A 20,026-nucleotide genomic window follows, 5' to 3' on the forward strand; every position below is an offset into this window, starting at 1 on the left:
AAAACACATTTCCAGTCACAATCAGCCAACTGGATTGTGAGGATCCACAACAATCTCCCTTAGTGGAAATGTACTTATCAAATTTGGTAACTACAAATCCTTCCAGGATCCTGATCCAACGAGGATATGCAAATTAATAATCAATATAGCCAAAATTGCAAATTAACAGCCAAAGTAGCTATAAAACCAAGGCTTCAAAGACCACCTGGCATCTTGTGGTAAAACAAATATCTCAATACACTTTCACAAAAAGGGTCTATTATGTGTAAAGTTCTAGTTTCAATCTAAGTTTGAAGTGAATCTGATCAACAGATTTTGCAGAAGTGGAGATTAAAAATGTTTATTGGAGCTAAAATAGAAAATTAGTTTTGACTAACTTTTCCTTCCGGTCAGATCCATATGATATTTGGAATACTGAAACAGCTAATTGCACTAACTTAGTTCCAACTTTCATCCAGATTCAAGCTAGCAGCAAAGTTATTACCAAATGAAAAAATGCCATTTAAACAGAAAGAAAGTATTTATAACTGTCCTACCTGTTTCTATGTGGCCCAGGGAGGACCCCCAAATAATTTCAAGAGATGTTTCTGCAATGTCAAGCACTGTGGTTAAAGATTATGGTTAGGGACACAGCTATGTTAACTAGATTTGTCATACGGGAGGGTAAAAACATGTGGATTACAGTACAGGTTTGACTTTGAAGAAAAAAATCCTTTAGGAACTGCATCTTAAAAACACTGTGTCTTTCAATAACTTTTATTTTATAAGTGTGTGACTTTATCATTTGGCACATATCAAAGGCACATTAGAAAATTACATGAAATCATAAGTTACTTAGTACAAAAATATAAATGACACCTTTTTCTGAAAGAATTCAAACATTTGCAAGACTGTGCATATATGTTATGCTTGGAGTTAAAGTTTACAGGCTTGCCACAAGCAGTAGAATTTTATCAGCATTGTAGTACAAAAATCCGATAAAACTTAATTTTTAAACAAATATTTTGCATATATATTACATGACAACCATTTACATCGATACCAGCTGATAATGAATTTAGGTCCGATATTGCTTTACCACAAAAAAAGGAAAACACCAATCACCCTCTGCTTGTGCTGTTGAAATTATCCATGGCAAGACATTGAACTATTTTTATTGTGCTTGAGCATGTCAAAATTAGGCCAACACATTCGATTTTAGTTAGCAACGCTGTAAGTAAGCCCTAACTGTGAGAGTTGGAAAAAGGTGAGCTTGTCCCAAGTTGTTCACCTTTTTATTCAGTACAAACTATTTTTGAAGGGAGGATTTGACCTTTCGTGTTTTATATCAATATATCCTTCATATAAAGTTAATTCATTTTCTTAACACTTTATGAGTTTTGCTGTATATTTACTTTCTAAAATCGAAGACAAGGAGACAGCTTCATTGACAAACTTATAGTGCATTTTTAAATACACTTAATAAGGAGAATTTTACACAAACATTCGCATTAGTGATACAACTGGAGTAAGTAGACAAAATCTACACCTATTTTATAATTTGCTGGAACAATTCTAAACTAGTGCATTGGTGGACGAATATCATCATTTACATGCAGTCTCAGGATTGGACAGTCTTTTCTTGTTGAGGTCCTTGACTTATGGACGGTGGTGGCATTTCTGGAACACAGAATTTCAGGTCCAATGAGCATCGTCTGTGTGCTTCATCACACAGTACTTCATGGTCTTTTTCAAGAGGTAGTCTTTCTGAGGCAGATTTACTTTTTGTAATACCCTCCTCTTGAAGGGGAAAATCAAACAGTCTTAGATTCCTAGGATTTCGACTGGACACCTCTAACTCTTTGTCAGTGTGCTCATAATCTCCACAGCTCTGTTCGGACAAAGGGCTACTGTGATCTGTACAATCTAATATATCACTACTATCACTAGTATTTCCCGGGGTCTCTGGTAAACACCCCACATTAACCGTGTGCCTTTGATGCATTACTTTAGTGTTTTGGACTGTTTCTATATCTTCTTCACCACCAAAACCACCATCATCTTCACTTACAGGTTCACCCCCATTTTTTACGCAATCACACTCCATTGTTTCTGAATGCACAACATGTTTCAACTTCCTTTTATCGAAGCTCTTAATCTCCAACTGTAAACAAAAATATGAATTGGTTAAGTTGGAGAAATAAAAATTGAAAATTAAACATATTTAACTTATGTACAAATATTTAATTTATGTACAAATGTGAATATATGAACACAGAAAGCTAGGAGGAAGTACAAGTAATAAGTATTTTCCATAAAGTTAAGGAATATTCTTTTTGTGGAAAATCAAAAAGGCACACTCGACTTTACATTCTTCAAGGGAAAACACTTTGATTATATGCAATCTTCAATCATATAAAAAGTATTAATGAAGCACATATTTAGTCCTAATCACATCCCCAATGCCTGTGCCTTCAAAGCCACCAATATACTGAACTTGTGGGAAAAGAGGGAAAGCTACAGAATTGTTTTAGGACTTCAAGACCACAGTCTAAATACATTCAGGGCCCTTAAATGCAAACTGAAGTGCACATTTCAAAACCTAAACTTGTTAACCATGCAATCAGTCTTATAACCTAAAACCAATTAACCATTCAAGTGGTGGGAGTTTTCAATTTCACATAGTTTGCTGAAAGGAGACCAGAAGAACTGTATATTGAGGAGGAAGAAGGAAGTACATTCATCTTGCACATGTTAAAAACAAATACACCTCATACCTTTGCATTTGAAATTTGGTTAAATTCTTTATCTTTTTAATTGCAGACAGCCAAGAAGGGGTGAATGCAGAATCTTCAACACTGTAAATTATACTAGAAACCACACAACATCTTGTGTTCATTTTGTGGTATTGCAAAGGTGACCAATCATAACAAATCATTGTTGACCTTGCCCTAAAAGGAGTTGGCCAGCACAAATTGGCAGGCTAAGTCCCACCTGGATGGGAACACTCAGAACCGAAGCACATTCTAGCTTAATGGAGTATTGTCTCTGAAGTGCAGTCTGAGTGCCTTTGGCACAACAACACCCTCCCCAGAAGAATCACTTAGACAGTAAATTGTGAAGGATGGAAATTTGTGAACCAACCTTACTCACTGGAAATCCATCTGAGTAGCGCTCCATTGCACTGTGATTAGCTCACCTGTGTGGGGTAAGCTGTAAATGGACAGCAAGCACTTGTACATGAAAACAGCAGTCAAGAAAAGGAAGGCAGGACTGTGAGTAAGTGCTGCATGTAATTGAGGGGAGTGCTCAAGACTGGGAGGAGGGAGTTCAAAGGGGTGAACAAATGGGTTGTATTCCAACATTTGTCATGGTTTTCCTAAATAAAGTAGTGTGTTGGGCAAGATTGTGAACCAAGATAAAGTGAGATGAGACCAGAGCTTAAATAAGAAATTTGATAAAGTGGCGCAAAAAATGTGCATGGAGCAAACAACCAGTGGTGAATGATGTAAGTGGGTGGTGGGACTGTAGAGTGGTTGCTTTAGTTTGTATGCAGCACAACTGTACAGGGGCTTGTGGAAATACCTCCACCATGAAATCTGCAAATCCAAGCCTGTATCCAATACTGACTATGTGGCAATAGCTCTAACACTAGAAGAATATTAATGTGTGAATGCCGGGATCAAGTCAGAAAGAAAGAAATGTGGTGTCTTTAATGCTTTTACTTGACTTCACGTGGATAATAAATATGAAGGTGAAAATGCATGTCTTTTTGAAGTTTTTCATGAGCAGTGAATTGGAAGATAGTGAGGTTCTGCATTTAATGCTCATGCATCAGCAGACTATTAAGGTCTTTTGTATGTTGGCCTGCACCAATCGCTTTGACGTACACCAGCATTATCTACCAAATGATTGTGTATCAAAACTTTTGGTACTCATGATTTTCATATGTTGTTATACAGTTTGTATAGGAATCACCTCATGCTACAGTCATTGGATTCAATCCACCCTGTTCACACAGTGCATCATTAAAACTAGAGAACTGTGGGAATGTGCATCTAATGTATCTTCAGTGTTGCCAATCCTTTGTTTCATCACTGTTGTGGTGTCTGTGAGAACCAAACATGCTGGCCCTGCACAGAGAAAGGGCAGTTTAAAACCATTACTATTAATTTGGTGGACTCTAAAGGATGATTCCAGGTACATTGGAAGAATCACAACATAAAAATGCTGCCCACTTACCACAAACCTTAGTTATTTTCGGTGGCAGTGTCTTATTGAAAAAGGGAAGTACGTGTTATGTGGTCCAACAAGACCAAACTGTCTGAACCTCGACCGTCTGATTAAGTTTTGTTGGGGTCACCATCATGAACTATTGCGCCTTTCCTGTATCTGCTGAGAAAGGAAGGGTGTGTGCATCCGGTCAATATGTGAACATTTCCATATGAGGGAATAATCTGTTCTTAATCTGATTTTATTTTGAGATGTGAATTATTCAACCTCCATTTTAGAATGAAATCTCAACGTTCTTCTTCCCTCGGGGGAATGGTAACTGGGCATAAACAGATTTTGGACCATGAAAGTCAAAGACAATATCTAGTGAAGACGCAGCTGATGCCTGTGGGCTTCTATTCTCACAACTAGTCAAACAGAGTGTTGGAGGCTGGTCTGGCTTGCAGTGGGTACCAATGGTACTTACACCTTGTGCCAGGTCCAGTTATCCCTTATTAGTAGATTAGTAGTGTTTTAGCATCTCAGGTTGATAGAGGTAGCTATAGCAGAGCAGCTTAGGCTGAACTTGGAGACATGCAAAGCTCCTACTATACCACTTATATCATATAGGTACTATATCATAAGAAAGACAATACTCAGAGTTACTAAAAATAAAAGGTACTTTATTTTAGTGACAATGTGCCAAAAGTATTTCAGAGGATATACTCCCTTAGGAGGTAAGTAAAATACACAAAATATACACAGAAAGCCAAATCAGGTAACACAGTCAGAAAGTACCGCAAACACTGTAGAATACTATAGGATGCAATAGGCCTAGGGGCAACACAAACCATATACTAAGAAAGTGGAATGTGAACCACGAATGGACCCCTAGGCTAGTGTAGTGACAAGAGGGTCGCTGGGAATGTAAGAAAACACTAAGGGTGTCCAAGATACCCCACCCCAAGTCCCTGGAAAGTAGTAGTAAAGTACTACTATTTCCCCAGAAACACACTAAAGTCATGATAAAGGATTTTGCAAAGACCACAACAGACTGCAACGCACTGAAGACAGATTCCTGGACCTGAGGACCTGCAAAGGAAGGGGACCAAGTCCAAGAGTCCAGGTGGGGGGCAGTAACCCACTAACCCCCAGATGAAGGTGCAAAATGGCTGCCACCGGATGGAAGAAGCTGAAGATTCTGCAACAATGAAAGGTGCTAGGAACTTCTCCTTTGTGCAGAAGATGTCCTACGGAGTGCTGGAGGATGCAGAGTTGTTTCCTTTGCAAAATACTGCAAACAAGCCTCACTAGCTGCAAGAGTCGCTTTTGAAGAAAAGGGTGCTGCCCAGACCCAGGAAGGACCAGGGTGTCGCCACTCAGCAAAGTAGAGAGCCCATGAACAAGCAAGAAGCACCCGCAGAAGTCCTTGAACACGGGTTCAAGAAGTCTGAACCCGGCGGTCGTCTCAACACTGCAAAAGAGGGTCCCACGCCACCGGAGATCAACTCAGGGAGCTGAGCATTGCAGGACAAAGTGCTGGGGACCTAGGCTTGGCTGTGCATGCAGGATTTTCTGGAAGTGTGCACAGAAGCCCTTGTAGCTGCAGTTCATGCAGTGCACAGGATTACTGCCTGGAGAGGGGAGGCAAGGACTTACCTCCTCCAAATTTGGACAGTTGGACCACTGGACAGTCTGGGTCACTTGGGTCCATGCTCGTCAGGATGAGAGGGGTCCCAGAGTACCGGTGAAGCTGAAGTTTGGCGCCTGCTGAAGCAGGGGGAAGATTCCGTCGACCCACTGGAGATTTCTTTGTGGCTTCCAGTGCATGATGAAGGCATGCAGCCCCCAAAGCATGCACCACCAGGAAAAAGTCGAGAAATCTGGCAGGATTAGGCGCTACAATGTTGCTGGTAGTCTTCTTGCTAATTTGTTGCAGTTTTGCATGCGTCCTGGAGCAGTGAGCGATCGGTCCTTGGCAGAAGTCAAAGAGAGAGGTGCAGAGGAACTCTGGTGAATTCTTGCAAGTCATTATCTGAAGAGAAACCCACAGGAGAGACCCTAAATAGCCCTCAGAGGAGGATGGCTACCTAACCAGGTAAGACCCTATCAGTAGGAGTTCTCTGACATCACCTGCTGGCACGGGCCACTCAGAGGTCTCCATTGTGCCCTCATACCTCTGCATTCAAGATGGCAGAGGTCTGGGACACACTGGAGGAGCTCCGGCCACCACCCCTGGGGTGGTGATGGACAGGGGAGTGGTCACTCCCCTGTCCTTTGTCCAGTTTCGCGCCAGAGTAGGGGCTGGGGGTTCCCTGAACTGGTGTAGACTGGCTTATGCAGGAAGGGCACCATCTGTGCCCTTCAAAGAATTTCCAGAGGCCGGGGGAGGCTACTCCTCCCCAGCCCTTAACACCTATTTCCAAAGGGAGAGGATGTAACACCCTCTCTCAGAGGAAATCCTTTGTTCTGCCTTCCTTCTGCCTTCCTGGGACTGGGCTGCTCAGACCCCAAGAGGGCAGAAACCTGTTTGAGGGTTGGCAGCAGCGGTAGCTGCAGAGAAAATCCCAAAGAGCTAGTTTGGCAGTACCCTGGGTCCATGCTGGAGCCTCGGGATGCATGGGATTGGCACCCCCAATACCAGATTTGGCGTGGGGGGTCAATTCCACGATCTTAGACATGTTACATGGCCATTTTCGGAGTTACCATTGTGAAGCTAGATATAGGTACTGACCTACATGTAGTTCACGCTTGTAATGGTGTCCCCGCAATCACAAAGTCCGGGGAAATTGCCCTGAACAATGTGGGGGCACCTTGGCTAGTGCCAGGGTGCCCCCACACTTAGTAACTTTGCACCTAACCTTCACTAAGTGAGGGTTAGACATATAGGTGACTTATAAGTTACTTACGTGTAGTGTAAAATGGCTGTGAAATAACGTGGACGTTATTTCACTCAGGCTGCAGTGGCAGTCCTGTGTAAGAATTGTCTGAACTCCCTATGGGTGGCAAAAGAAATTATGCAGCCCATAGGGATCTCCTGGAGCCCCACTACCCTGGGCTTCTAGGTACCATATACTAGGGAATTATAAGGGTGTTCTAGTGTGCCAATCAGAATTGGTGAAAATAGTCACTAGCCTGCAGTGACAATTTTAAAAGCAGAGAGAGCATAAACACTGAGGTTCTGGTTAGCAGAGCCTCAGTGATACAGTTAGGCACCACACAGGAAACACATACAGGCCACAATTTATGAGCACTGGGGTCCTGGCTAGTACGATCCCAGTGACACAGGCAAAAACAAACAGACACACAAGTAAAAATAGGGGGAACATGCCAGGCAAGATGGTACTTTCCTGCACAACCTCCCCCAAACGAGGGACAGTAAGGCTAACCTTGACCAGATAAGTCTTCATTGTCTAAGTGGAATTATCTGGAGAGTCCATCTGCATTGGAGTGGGTACTCCCAGGTCTATGTTCCACTGTATAGTCCATTCCCTGTAGGGAGATGGACCACCTCAACAATTTAGGGTTTTCACCTTTCATTTGTTTTAGCCAAAGTAGAAGCTTGTGGTCTGTCTGAACAATAAAGTGAGTACCAAACAAGTATGGTCTCAACTTTTTCAGTGCCCAGACCACAGCAAAGGACTCCCTCTCTATGGCAGACCAACGCTTTTCTCTAGGGGTAAACCTCCTGCTGATAAAAGCAACAGGTTAATCCTGGCCCTCAGTATTAAGCTGCGATAGCACTGCCCCAACCCCCAATACCGAAGCATCAATCTGGACTATGAACTTTTTGAAGTAGCAAGGGCTTTTTAGGACAGGTGCAGAGCACATGGCCTGTTTGAGCTCATCAAAAGCTTTTTGACAGCTAGCTGTCCACAATACCTTTTTAGGCATCTTCTTACTAGTGAGGTCATTAAGAGGAGCTGCAATGGAGCCATAGTTCTTAATGAACCTCCTATGGTACCCTGTGAGGCCTAAAAAGGCTCTCACCTGGGTTTGAGTTGTAGGGGGAGCCCGTTCTATAATGGTCTGGATCTTCCCCTGCAGTGGTGCAATCTGTTCCCCACCTATCAGGAGGCCCAGATAAACCACTTTCCCCTGCTCTATCTGGCACTTTGAAGCCTTGATAGTGAGGCCTGCCTTTTGTAGGGCCTCCACAAATTTCCACAGGTGGACCAGGTGATCATCCCAGGTGGAGCTAAAGACGGCTATATCATCTAGATATGCTACACTAAAAGCTTCCAACCCTTGCATGACTGTTCACCAGCCTTTGAAAAGTGGCAGGTGCATTCTTCAGACCAAAGGGCATCACAGTGAATTGATAGTGCCCTCCAATGTTTGAAAATGCAGTTTTGGGTTTAGCATCTTCTGATAATTTAATCTGCCAATACCCTGCAGTTAAATCAAAAGTGCTTAGATACTTGGCAGAAGCCAGTGTATCTATCTGCTCATCTGCCCTGGGTATAGGGTGAGCATCTGTCTTGGTTACTTGGTTGAGTCCTCTATAGTCAACACAAAACCTAATCTCTCTTTTACCATCCGTACTGTGAGGTTTTGGGACAAGCACCACTGGGTTAGCCCATGGACTTTCTGAAGGCTCAATCACTCCTAAGTCTAACATTTTCTGCAACTCTTGTTTTATGCAGTCCCTGACATGGTCAGGCTGCCTATAAATCTTACTTTTGACAGGTAAACTGCCTCCAGTATTGATTGTATGCTCACACCAGGTAGTGGTACCTGGTATCAGTGAGAAGAGTTCAGAAAACGGACTTAAGAGATTTACACAGTTGTCCTTCTGCTCAACAGTAAGGCAATCTGCAAGTACTACTCCCTCCACTAAGCCATCAGCTTCAGTGGTGGAGAAGAGATCAGGGATAGGGTCACTCTCTTCTTCCTGTCCCTCATCAGTTGCCATGAGCAGGGTGAGATCAGCCCTGTCATAATAGGGTTTTAGGTGGTTGACATGGAGCACCCTAAGGGGACTTCTGGCAGTGCCTAGGTCTACCAAGTAGGTAACCCCACCCTTTTGCTCAACAATTAGATGGTGTAGGAGGCTGACCTGGCTTATAGTGGGTACCTTGTGGTACTTACACTTTGTGCCAGGTCCAGTTATCCCTTATTAGTAGATTAGAAGTGTTCTAGCAGCTAGGGCTGATAGAGGTAGCTATAGCAGAGCAGCTTAGGCTGAACTAGGAGACATGCAAAGGTCCTACTATACCACTTAAACAATATATAGCACTAGATCATAAGAAAACACATACTCAGAGTTACTAAAAATAAAGGTACTTTATTTTAGTGACAATATGCCAAAAGTATCTCAGAGGATATACTCCCTTAGGAGGTAAGTAATATACACAGAATATACACACAAACCAAAATCAGGTAAGTAAAACACTCAGAAAAGTAGTGTAAACACTGTAGAACACAATAGAATGCAATAGGAGAAATAGGCCTGGGGAAACACAAACCATATACTCAAAAAGTGGAATGCGAACCACGAATGGACCCCAGGTCTAGTGTAGTGTGTAGAGGGTCGCTGGGAGTGTAAGAAAACACTAAGGGTGCCCAAGACTTCAGAAACAGGAGACTAGCTCAATCCAAGCCCTTGGAGAGCACTTTTGGAGGAAGGCAGAGTCCTTTCAGCAGAGTCCGGAGCACCAGGCAGCAGGGCAACAAGCAGGAAAGCAGTCCAGATGAGTCCTCTGGGCAGCCAAGCAGTCTCACTGACAGAGTCCATGTGTAGGTCCAGAAGTGTCTGATTTGGTGGGGTCAGAGACCCAGTTTATATATTCAAAGATGCCTTTGAAGTGGGGGAAACTTCAAAGAGTGGTTTTGAAGTGCACAAGTTCCCCTTTCAGCCCAGTCCTGTCTGCCAGGATCCCTGTGCGGGGTTATCAGTCCTTTGTGTGAGGGCAGGCCACTGGCCTTCGAAGTGTAAGAGAGAGCCCCTCCACCCTTCAGGCCCGGGGAGACCCATTTAGTATGCAGATGAATGCAGATGTGACTGAGTGTCCTGTGTTTATGGTTGTCTGGGTGGAATGCAGAAGGGGAGCTGTCAACCAGCACAGGCCAGATGTGGATTTGAGACAGGGCTGCAAGGCACAGAAAGCAGTGAGTGCACATTGATGCCCACTTTCTAACACTGCACTTCTACAATAGTAACATTAACCACATCTTTACCAGTGAGCAGGATTTTCTACTACCATTTTGGCAATACTAAAAATGATAGGGCTACTCCTTCCAAATCAGAATCTACCACTTGAATGTACATGAGGGCAGTTCTAATGCTCGTCTATGAGAGGAGCAGGCCTCACAGTAGTGGTAAACGAATTGGTGAGTTTTTCACTTCCAGGCCTTATAAAACACATAAGTACATGTCTTGTCTTTTACTTACACCCTGCTCTATAGGTTACCTAGGGCCTACCTTAGGGGTGACCTATATGTAGAAAAAGGGGAGGTTAAGGTTTGGCAACTAGTTTTAAATGCCAAGTCAAAGTGGCAGTGAAACTGCACACACAGGCCTTGTAATGTCAGGCCTGAGACATGGTTAAGGGGCAACTCATGTGGGTGGCACAAGAAGTGCTGCAGGCCCACTAGTAGCCTTTAATTTCCAGGCTAGGGCACAGGTACTGCACTTTACTAGGGACTTACAGGTAAATTAAATATGCCAATTGGATAGGAATCAATGTTACCATGTTTAGGGGAGAAAGCACATGCACTTTAGCACTGGTCAACAGTGGTAAAGTGTGCGGTGTCTCAAAACCAGCAATAACGGTCAGAAAAATGGAGGGAGGCTGGCAAAAAGATGGGGGATGACCACCCTGAGGTTGTCGGGTCTAACGCACTTCAATAGCATTATGTAAGTCAATCAACGTTGTGCTGCAATGTGCTGTTTTGTGACATCATAGGCAACATAAGCTTTGTCCATCTAGCCCATTTGATGTTCCCTATAGTGGACAACAAACCTGTTATAAATAGCTACTCAAATTGGAAACAGTTAGTTACCTTCAGTAACTATCTTTCAGGTGGATACTTTATCTACATGCACATTCCTAATCTGTTGATTTATTACCAGGCAGGTGCAGACTAGATTAGGACATTTTTTATATCCCTTGTACACTGGTAGGGGGCTCTGACTCCATCCCCAGTACCAAAAACCACACGGAAGTAATGTAACATGAGCCATCTATTGCCCTCCCAGCACATTGATGTCAGTTCCCTATCTATTGTTTACATTCTTGGAGGGGAAGAGATGAGAAAACGACAGATCAATTATGAGGCTGCGCAGTGCAACAAGTAAATTGAAACTTTTGTAGTATGAGTGGTCTACGACCAAGCTTCAGAACGGGGAGGTGGCTGGAATAGGTGAAGAATGTGGACTTAGACAAAGTATCCACCAGAAAGAGCATTACTGAAGGTCCTTACTTGTTCCTCAGATGGATCCTTATACCTGTAGATTCCACACCTTCATAAAAGATTCTAAAGTACTACCTCCACCTAGGTTGTGGGTCTGAAACAGTAGTCAGAAGTGAAAATCCCGGAGCACTAAATGTACAAAATTCCTTCTCACCTTTGAATTCAAGCAATAATGCTCAGCAAATTTGTGTCATAAAGCCCACATTGCTGCACAACAAATCTTAGCCATGGGAACACCCCTGGAAAGCAATGAAGTAGAACACTTCACTGTGGCCGTGAGCGTGAATTTCCTCCGGCAGTTTTGGCAAGGGTATTGCACATTTTATAGACAGTAATATCCAGAAAGATAACGTTCTCTTCTGGACTGCCTTGCCCTTATTGCTGCCTCCATTTTAGACAAAGAGCTGCTTGTCAGACTTCAAAGTCCTTGTGCAGTCGATATAATAAGTGACTGTACTACAGCTGTCCAGCCAGTAAAATCTCTCCTCTGCCTTGGTGGAGTGAGATGAAAGATAAAAGGTAGGAAGGGTAACTGATTGCCCCAAATGAAAAAAGGGTCACTGCCTGCTGAAGAAAAGCCACTTTAGTCTTAAGTTTGTCGAGGAAGGAGCAAGTGAGAGCCATGCAACTGATTCATAATTTGCAGGATTAAGAAAAGATAATTCACTATTAAGTGACGTATCCTCCCGTATAAAACTTCATACACCTTGGAGAATGTTGTGTAGTGTCCTCCTCTGCCAGGTTGTGGCCTATTTTTCTTGATGAGTGCCCGTTCGATTGACACTGTCAGAGGCTTTAAACTGCATGTTTGTGATTTTCAGGAGCCCCTCACAGGCACAACCAGGCCTCTCTCAGAGGAGAATGACCTGAAGGGATTGCTCTCTTGTGGTCATGTGCTGTGTAGTTCTGTTTGTCAGTGTTTCTCGGTAATTAGGTTGTAAAAGAGATGTACTACTTTTAAGAATGCTGTTTGTCTAGTAGTTGAAGTAAACGCATGGCCCTCGTCTTTAGTCCTGACATAGAATCCTCGCAACCCTGAAAACTGATCGGGTGCCTATTTTACAATAACAGTACCGGTCTTCTGGGCACAAAGTGGCTTACCTATGAAAGACCTCTGGAACGGTTTATATACTTAGGTGTGGGTAAGTTGCTGCACCAAGGCATACCTAATTTCTTTGTTAATAGGTCTGCAAGCAAATCGTATCCCAGAAGATTATACAGTAAATTTAATTTCTACTGAAAATTACAGAGAAGCTAGTAAAGCGAAAAGAGGTTGAGCAAAACTTTTGGAGGGTGTCTGTGAATACAGACAATTACATACTTTCATGATACTTAATGTGGTTTCTTGGCCTACACACCAAATTGCATTACTCTAGAATTATAACTGATCAAAAGAATATTAAAACTGATCTTTTAAATAATACATAACACAAGCCGAACTGCTCACTGATGCTCAGTAATAGTTTTTACTGAACTAAGGGGGTAGTAAATTGATTAGTTGGCCCTATCCAGATTCAAACTTGTTGTCAGCTGGTGTCATGTCTACAGGGGAAACTCCGAACAACTGAGGATAAATTGTGAAAACCATATCCTTCTTGTGATGAGTGACATTCAAATCATGTTTTATCACATACACTATACTTAGAAGACAGTCTCTTTTTTGTGGTATCACTATGGAAAGATTTTGCAGTCCGTTGCAGGAAGCCTTGTATTCCATACCTTGCAATCTACTTTCTGCTCTCTCGCTGGATGGCTGTGATGTTCTGTTTAGTTTTTTTCTGTACTGTGTTTGTTCCTGCTTAGCAACATAATAGCTTTTACCCTCTTTTTGAAGGAAGAACCCCAGTCATAATGACCACCTATATGTGCAGTCTGGAAATAACACCCTGCCTCCATATAGCGCAAATAGGCTTTACATCTCAGCCAGCATTTTTCCATCCCATGCACTACCTTTCGCTACTTTGCACCTGCTTTTCACTACCTGCCCTATTCCACTCTGTCTATATTTTAAGTGTCTTCATAACACAAATATTTGTGGATATACTATCTATATTTCTAGATTGAGCTAGCAGCGCGCAAGCGCTGCTTTTCTGACGTGTTTGAATGTATCTGGGCTTTTAACCATGCCCACCACACGCCCATCATTATCACTCGTTCATGAGCTTGCCTTTCAAAAATCCTTTTGTTGGTAACTGCTTTACGTTTGTCCCTCCTTAGGCCGGTTTTGTTACCACCTTGGCCATCCACCCTGTTACATGGATAACTGCACTATTGTTGATAACTTTGACTCCGACCGAACTTCTTATTCCTTTTGTCTCTATCTTTCGTGCTCACAGCGGCGCATTGAATCGGCTCGGTTATGTCAACTGTTTTACTTTTTATTTTCAGTTTGTGTGGCAAGAAAGTTTCAGTTAGAAATTTACAATGCTAATAGCTCTAACTTGAACAAACTCGAGACCTATTGCATTGCAAATGCTTGTTTAAAAAATATTTTCTGTTGAGTTCGGAGAGACCTACATGGGTAGGAGGAGACAGCCCTGAGACATCGGATGGGAGAGGAGGCGGATAATGAGAGGTGGGGCTGAAGGGAGTGAGATTAGTTGACAGACAATGCTCATGGAGAACAGGACAGGGCAGCTAGAGAGCTTTCATGCAACTGACAGACATGAAATTAGGGCATTTAGAGACAGGAGGAGACAGAAAGAAGGCATCTTGTGCGTGCCATTGTTTGCTCTGCTGTTTCCTGCTCTCCGTCAGCACGGACCCTTTAGACAAGAACCAGTGTCAGCAGTAGGATGAAACTAAGATGCTATGGCAAGCAGTGGGTATCTCAGTGTCTGGGTCTGAACCAAAAAGGCACCAAGAAACAAACACACAGATTATTTGTGTTAAGGTATAGTTTTACTTTACTCCTCCACAGACATTTTCATTAGAATACTTAGGTAACAAAAACACATATCTATATTACCTGTAATAAAGAAAAACACACAAATTAAAATCCCTCAAGTTCTGAAACAAGGCAGGTCACCAACATTTCAGCTGTACAGTATATGAATTTCAGTTTAAATAATGGAACTCAAAATCAATGAGGTAATTTTGCATTAAAACCATGGCATGCAAATTAATCAGTTAACTAAAGCAATAAAGTACCATGAGACATCCTACCTGATGAACTGTCTGGTCATCAAAACTGGGAACACTTTTGTCTCTTGTTATCGTTTTCCGCAAACTCTCTGCTCTATAAATAAATTAACAGAAAAGCATTAGGTACAAATACACAGGTGGATGTACAAGCATGCACCAATGAATGCTCTAGTCCCTCCAGTTCAAATCCTTGAAAAGTAAAAATTATCCCTATTCTCGCACTTTCTACCCCAAACATACTGCTCACCCCATTCTGGCTCTCCACCCTCACTGTGTAAACAGCTTATTCTGTTCCTATCTTTTAGCATGGGACTGGAGTCATATACCTCTAACACAGCCAGATGATCATGTTACAACTACAAAATGCACACCCTACCTCTAATTACAAACTAAGAAAATGCTCAAACATGTATGTGATGAGCAGCCTATACTGCTATAACACTATTCTTGTCCCTTGCCACCCCCCCCACTATGGTTGAAGAAGTCAATAACTTTGCCCCATTTGTCAATTATAGTGTCCCAGGTAACCACCACTCCACCTGGTCAGTGACAACAAACTGGTCGGCTGTCTTCTATTGTAAGAGCAGCATGTAATTCCTCAACCTATTATTCAAAGCTATCTTTCTTCCAACATCACGCATTGGGCCTTTGGCCTTGGGACTAGGTGTGGGTGTAACTCAAATAATTTGCTGTAGTGAAATTATAGCATAATTATGTTGAATTAAGTGAGCAGCGCAACTCTGCATCTACTTGTATTGTCTTAGTGTAAAATGCACTCTTGCGTCTGAATTGGATTTGCATTTGAGCTAAACAATAACACTAAATGCAAGAGACCATGAACAGCAGCAGCCAGAAGCCTCTTGTGCTATATGTTCCTGTGTGTAGGAAAGTGACACGGTTGGCATGGTTACCACCCACGTGTTGCCTGACTTTGATGCCAACTTTGATTGAAAGCGTGCTGGGATCCTGCTAACCATGCCCCAACACCAGTGTTCTTTCCCAAAATCTGTACCTACGTTTCCACACTTGGCACACCGTTAAGTCCCATGGTACCAAGGGCCCTGTGGCCAGGGAAAGTCCCCTAGGGCTGCAGCATGTATTATACCACCCTGGGGGACCCCTGACCAAGCACATGTAAACTGCCTTTGCAGCTTTTGTGTGGTGGTGGGAAGAAAAAGGCAAAGTCGATAATGCATTCCCCTCAGGGTGCCATGCCCACAAACCACAGCCTGTGGCATATTTAAGTCACCTATCTAGCAGGCCTTAGGGCCCTAAGGAAGGGTGCACTATACAACAGGTGAGGCATAGCTGCAGGGGAAATATTCCCCTAGAGTGTCTAAGTCCATTTTTAGACATTGTAAATGCAGTGTAGCCATAGTGAGTATAAAGTCTGGGAGTTTGTTATTATGAACTCCACAGCTCCATAATGTCTTCACTAAATACAGAGAAGTTTGGTATCAAACTTCTCAGCACAATAAACCCACACTGATGCCAGTGTGGGATTTATTGAAAAATGCACCCAGAGGGCATCTTAGAGATGCCCCCTCTGTATGTTAGCCAAACTGCTAGTGGAGGAGTGACCAGCATGCCACTTTCAGACAAGTTTCTGACCACATGGGGTGAGAGCTTTTGTGCTCTTTGTGGCCGGAAACAAAGCCTGTCCTGGGTGGAGGTGCTTCACTCCTCCCCTCTGCAGGAACCGTAACACCTGGCGGTGAGCCTCAAAGGCTCAAGCCTCAGGTTACAGTGCCCCATTGCACTCCAGCTAGTGGAGATACCCAGCCCCCAGACAAAGCCCTACTTTTGGCGGCAAGTCCAGCGTGAAATTTAAGGAAAACAGGGAGAAGTGGCCACCCCAACTTGGACCACCCGTAAGGTGTCCAGAACAGAGGTGATCCCCTCCCTGCAGATTCCTCCATCTTGAGTTGGATGACAGGGACCAATAGGGTTAGGATTGTGTCCCCCTCCCCAAAGGGGGTGGACACAAGAAGGGTGTTGCCACCCTCAGGGACAGTAGCCATCGGCTACTGCCCTCTGACCCCTATAATGCCCATAAATTTAGGATTTAAGAGATCCCCTGGACCCAAGTTATCAGATTTTTGGCGACCTCACAAGAAGAAGGACTGCATAGTTTAAACCCCTGCAGAGAAGAAGCACCACACAAACTGACTTGGCCCCAGCTCTTCTGGCCTGTCTCCTGCTTCAGAGAACCTGCACAAAGAAATGATGCATCCAGCGGTACCATGGACCTCTGCCAAACTCCAGAGAACGGCCCTGCACCACAGTGGACCAAGACCTCCAGAGGACAGCAACCCTGTCCACAAAGAATCAACAATCAAGAGTCCTGACTACCCTGCACTCGACGCCTTTGGCCAGTGACCAGGTGGCCCAACCAGCTAGAAAGAGTCCCCAGGTGATTGTGAGCAAGTGCCCACCCTGGGTTGACCTCTCCACTCCTCCCCAATGACGCCTGCAGAGGGAATCCAGACGACCCCCCTGACGCGAAAGCTCCGGACAAAGATATCTGATGCCTAAAAGACCACAGCACCTGCAGCACCCAGGCCTTGGAAAACCCGACCTCCGGTGCAGCTACGTTCAGCAGGCGGCCCTCCTCCCTGTCCAGCCTGGGGTTTGTCCAAGCCGAACACCTGTATCTCGCCTGCATCTGAGTGACCCCCGGGGTCCCGTCATAGATCAACATTGGAAACCCGATGCCTTATTTGGACACTGCACCCAGCCGCCCCAGTGCCCTTGAAGGTGCATTTGGTGCCTACTTGTGGCCCCCCCAGTGCGCCTCTAAACCCCCTAGGTCTGCCCTCCGAAACCGTGAGTATTTACCTGCAGGAAGGCCTGATTTCGAGAGCCCGCAGTCTCCACAGGAGCCCATGTTATATTTGGCTCAAATTTGACCTCTGCACCCAGCCGGCCCCGTGTTGCTAGTGGTGGGTGTTTGGGGTTAACTTGAACCCCAACCCAACCCAACCCAACCCGTGGACCTCCTAATCCCCAAAGACTAGATCTGTAAGTCAAGTACTTACCTCTAAATCATACTAACTTTTCTTCCCTCTAGGAACTGTTTCTGAATATTGCAGTGTCAACTTTGAAAACAGATAATTGCCAATATTTCAAACAGTGTATAACTTATCGATTTCAAACAAAGTACTATTGGTATATGTGTGAAATACGAATTTATTGAAATACTTACCTGCAACTCGAATCTTGTAGTTCTAGAAATAAATCAAGAAAATATATTTTTGCTATATAAAAACCATTGGTCTGGAGTTAAGTCATTGAGTGTGTGCATAACAAATGCTTTGCACTACCCTCTGGTAAGCCTAACTGCTCAACCACACTACCACAAAAGAGAGCATTAGTATTATCTACTTTATCCTCTGTTAAGCCTCTGAGGGAACCCCTGAACTCTGTGCACACTGTATCTCATCTTGATGTAGTATATACAAAGCCAGCTTTCTACACTGTGCTCTTGTGGTAGGCGTGTTTCCCCTAAATTACACAAGCAAGGGTAATTATGTATTTGTTGGTAATTTCATGTCACAAGAGTACAGCAAAATGACTCTGACATAATTAAAATTTCACCCAGTCCTAGTTAGGACTTTGTACTGAATGAATTAGGTTATATCTTCCTTACAACTTACCACAAATCTTTGAAGCCAACCACACCAACCTTCGGCCCTAGGCCTAGTTGGAGTCCTACTTACTGTTATTCAGCTTGTCTTCTGGCCCAGACACCAATGCTGGTACTTTTTCATACCATCGGTTCTAAGTACCCTAGTCTCTAATACCATTGCCACCACTCTACTGTTCATGACTGCTATTTACAGTGTTTGTGCTAATTCAGCATCTTGAGACTTGTGGGTGATTAGCCACAATTTACAAATCTTAAGCTATAAAGATTGTTAGATGTGGACATTACGCTCTTTGGAAGAGTAACTTTTTTATTACTTATTTTGTTCAAGACTACACAACCCATGGACTATATAGGAATAATAATGATTTAGTCTGCATCTTCCATTTCATTTGTGAAAACCATGTATTGTCTATGAGCTCTTCATAACCATAATGAGACGGGTTTGCTCCGTTTTCAATCATAATCTATGAAAAAAAGGTAACCTCTCATTTTTCTTTGGCTAGGTTGGGGGGCATCCTGCTGTACATTACACAGCAGCATAAATCATTAAAAAATAATTTATTTTACCCAAGAAAAACAACTGTTTCTTATTAGCTAATCCTCAAACTCGGATTGCAGATTTTCCACAAGTTACAAATTGGCATTTCTCATTGCTTAATGAGTGCGTAGTTGTATCTTTCAGCTTCAAAGAAACAGCCCTGCATTAACCAGAGCCAAGTACATAACACATGAAGAGCACTTATTGATTAGGGTGCACATATCCTGGAGTGGGAGTACTTTTCATGAAAGAATGTGTGCATATTGGCTGTCTATTAATAGCGATTAAAGAATCCTGGGCAGTGTGAGGGAAATGCTAAGGACCAGACCAGCTCTGGAAGAGGGCTCAACATTGGCCAGATGTCTGAAATCAAGTAACTATGCACAAGTGCTAGGGAGAAATACACGTTTCTACCCCACTTATTTTCTTACACTTGCAATGATTTAGTTTTTGATCACATTTAGTAGTTAATAGTAAAAGAAATCGAAATAAAATGCCATCACACAAGCCTTTGAATTGTAGTTTCTGATTTCTAAAATGCAGGTAGTGATAATGAACGGTTGACTTTCCTCTATTTCACAATTATGACACTTGACCAATCAGCACACTGTATCAGTAAATTTATTTCTGCAAAATAAATTAATATCAGTGTAAGATCTAAGAAGCTGAGAAGAAACTACTATATTTCTAATCACGGCCAGCAGATGTCAGCAAGAACTGTTCGGAGCAGATATGTACACTTATGCTCAAACGTCATCCCCCTAAAGAGCAACATACTGCAACCTTTCTCTCACTTGTAATCAACCTTTTCAGTGTCTACTTTTCACGGGACACTCCCGCACATGAAAGGGAGAACATGGATAAGATGTGCAAGTTAGTCAGCAATGCACGAAGAACGTGTAAACACTATTAACTAAGAGTAGATAGCGGCTAATTCCACTTTGCACCAGTTAAAAACTGGGTGTTATTTATGCACTAATTATGATACAATTCTGCTGCTGTGGTCAGGCACTGTGTTCTGAGCTGCAGGTAAACTTTTCTGAATAGAGGCATGGTGATACAGCTTTGTGTGGATAAAGGTTGATACA

The 20,026-nt window shown here is 43.1% G+C and overlaps 1 protein-coding gene across 2 annotated transcripts in view; it reads right to left on the minus strand.

Moving 5' to 3' along the window:
* Positions 1-740: 740 nt before the first annotated feature.
* ANKRD27 (ankyrin repeat domain 27) overlaps positions 741-20,026 on the minus strand; it is a 494,829-nt gene continuing 475,543 nt past the window's right edge. For both annotated transcript variants that reach the window (XM_069217700.1, XM_069217699.1), the window contains 2 exons: positions 14,773-14,845; positions 741-2,143 (listed from right to left, as the gene is read on the minus strand). In XM_069217700.1, the coding sequence (XP_069073801.1) occupies positions 1,601-2,143; positions 14,773-14,845 (616 nt within the window). In that variant the 3' untranslated portion in view covers positions 741-1,600. The remainder of the gene's footprint in view (positions 2,144-14,772; positions 14,846-20,026) is intronic.

This window comes from Pleurodeles waltl, chromosome 12 (genome assembly GCF_031143425.1).
Source record: "Pleurodeles waltl isolate 20211129_DDA chromosome 12, aPleWal1.hap1.20221129, whole genome shotgun sequence".
Lineage (NCBI taxonomy): Eukaryota > Metazoa > Chordata > Amphibia > Caudata > Salamandridae > Pleurodeles > Pleurodeles waltl.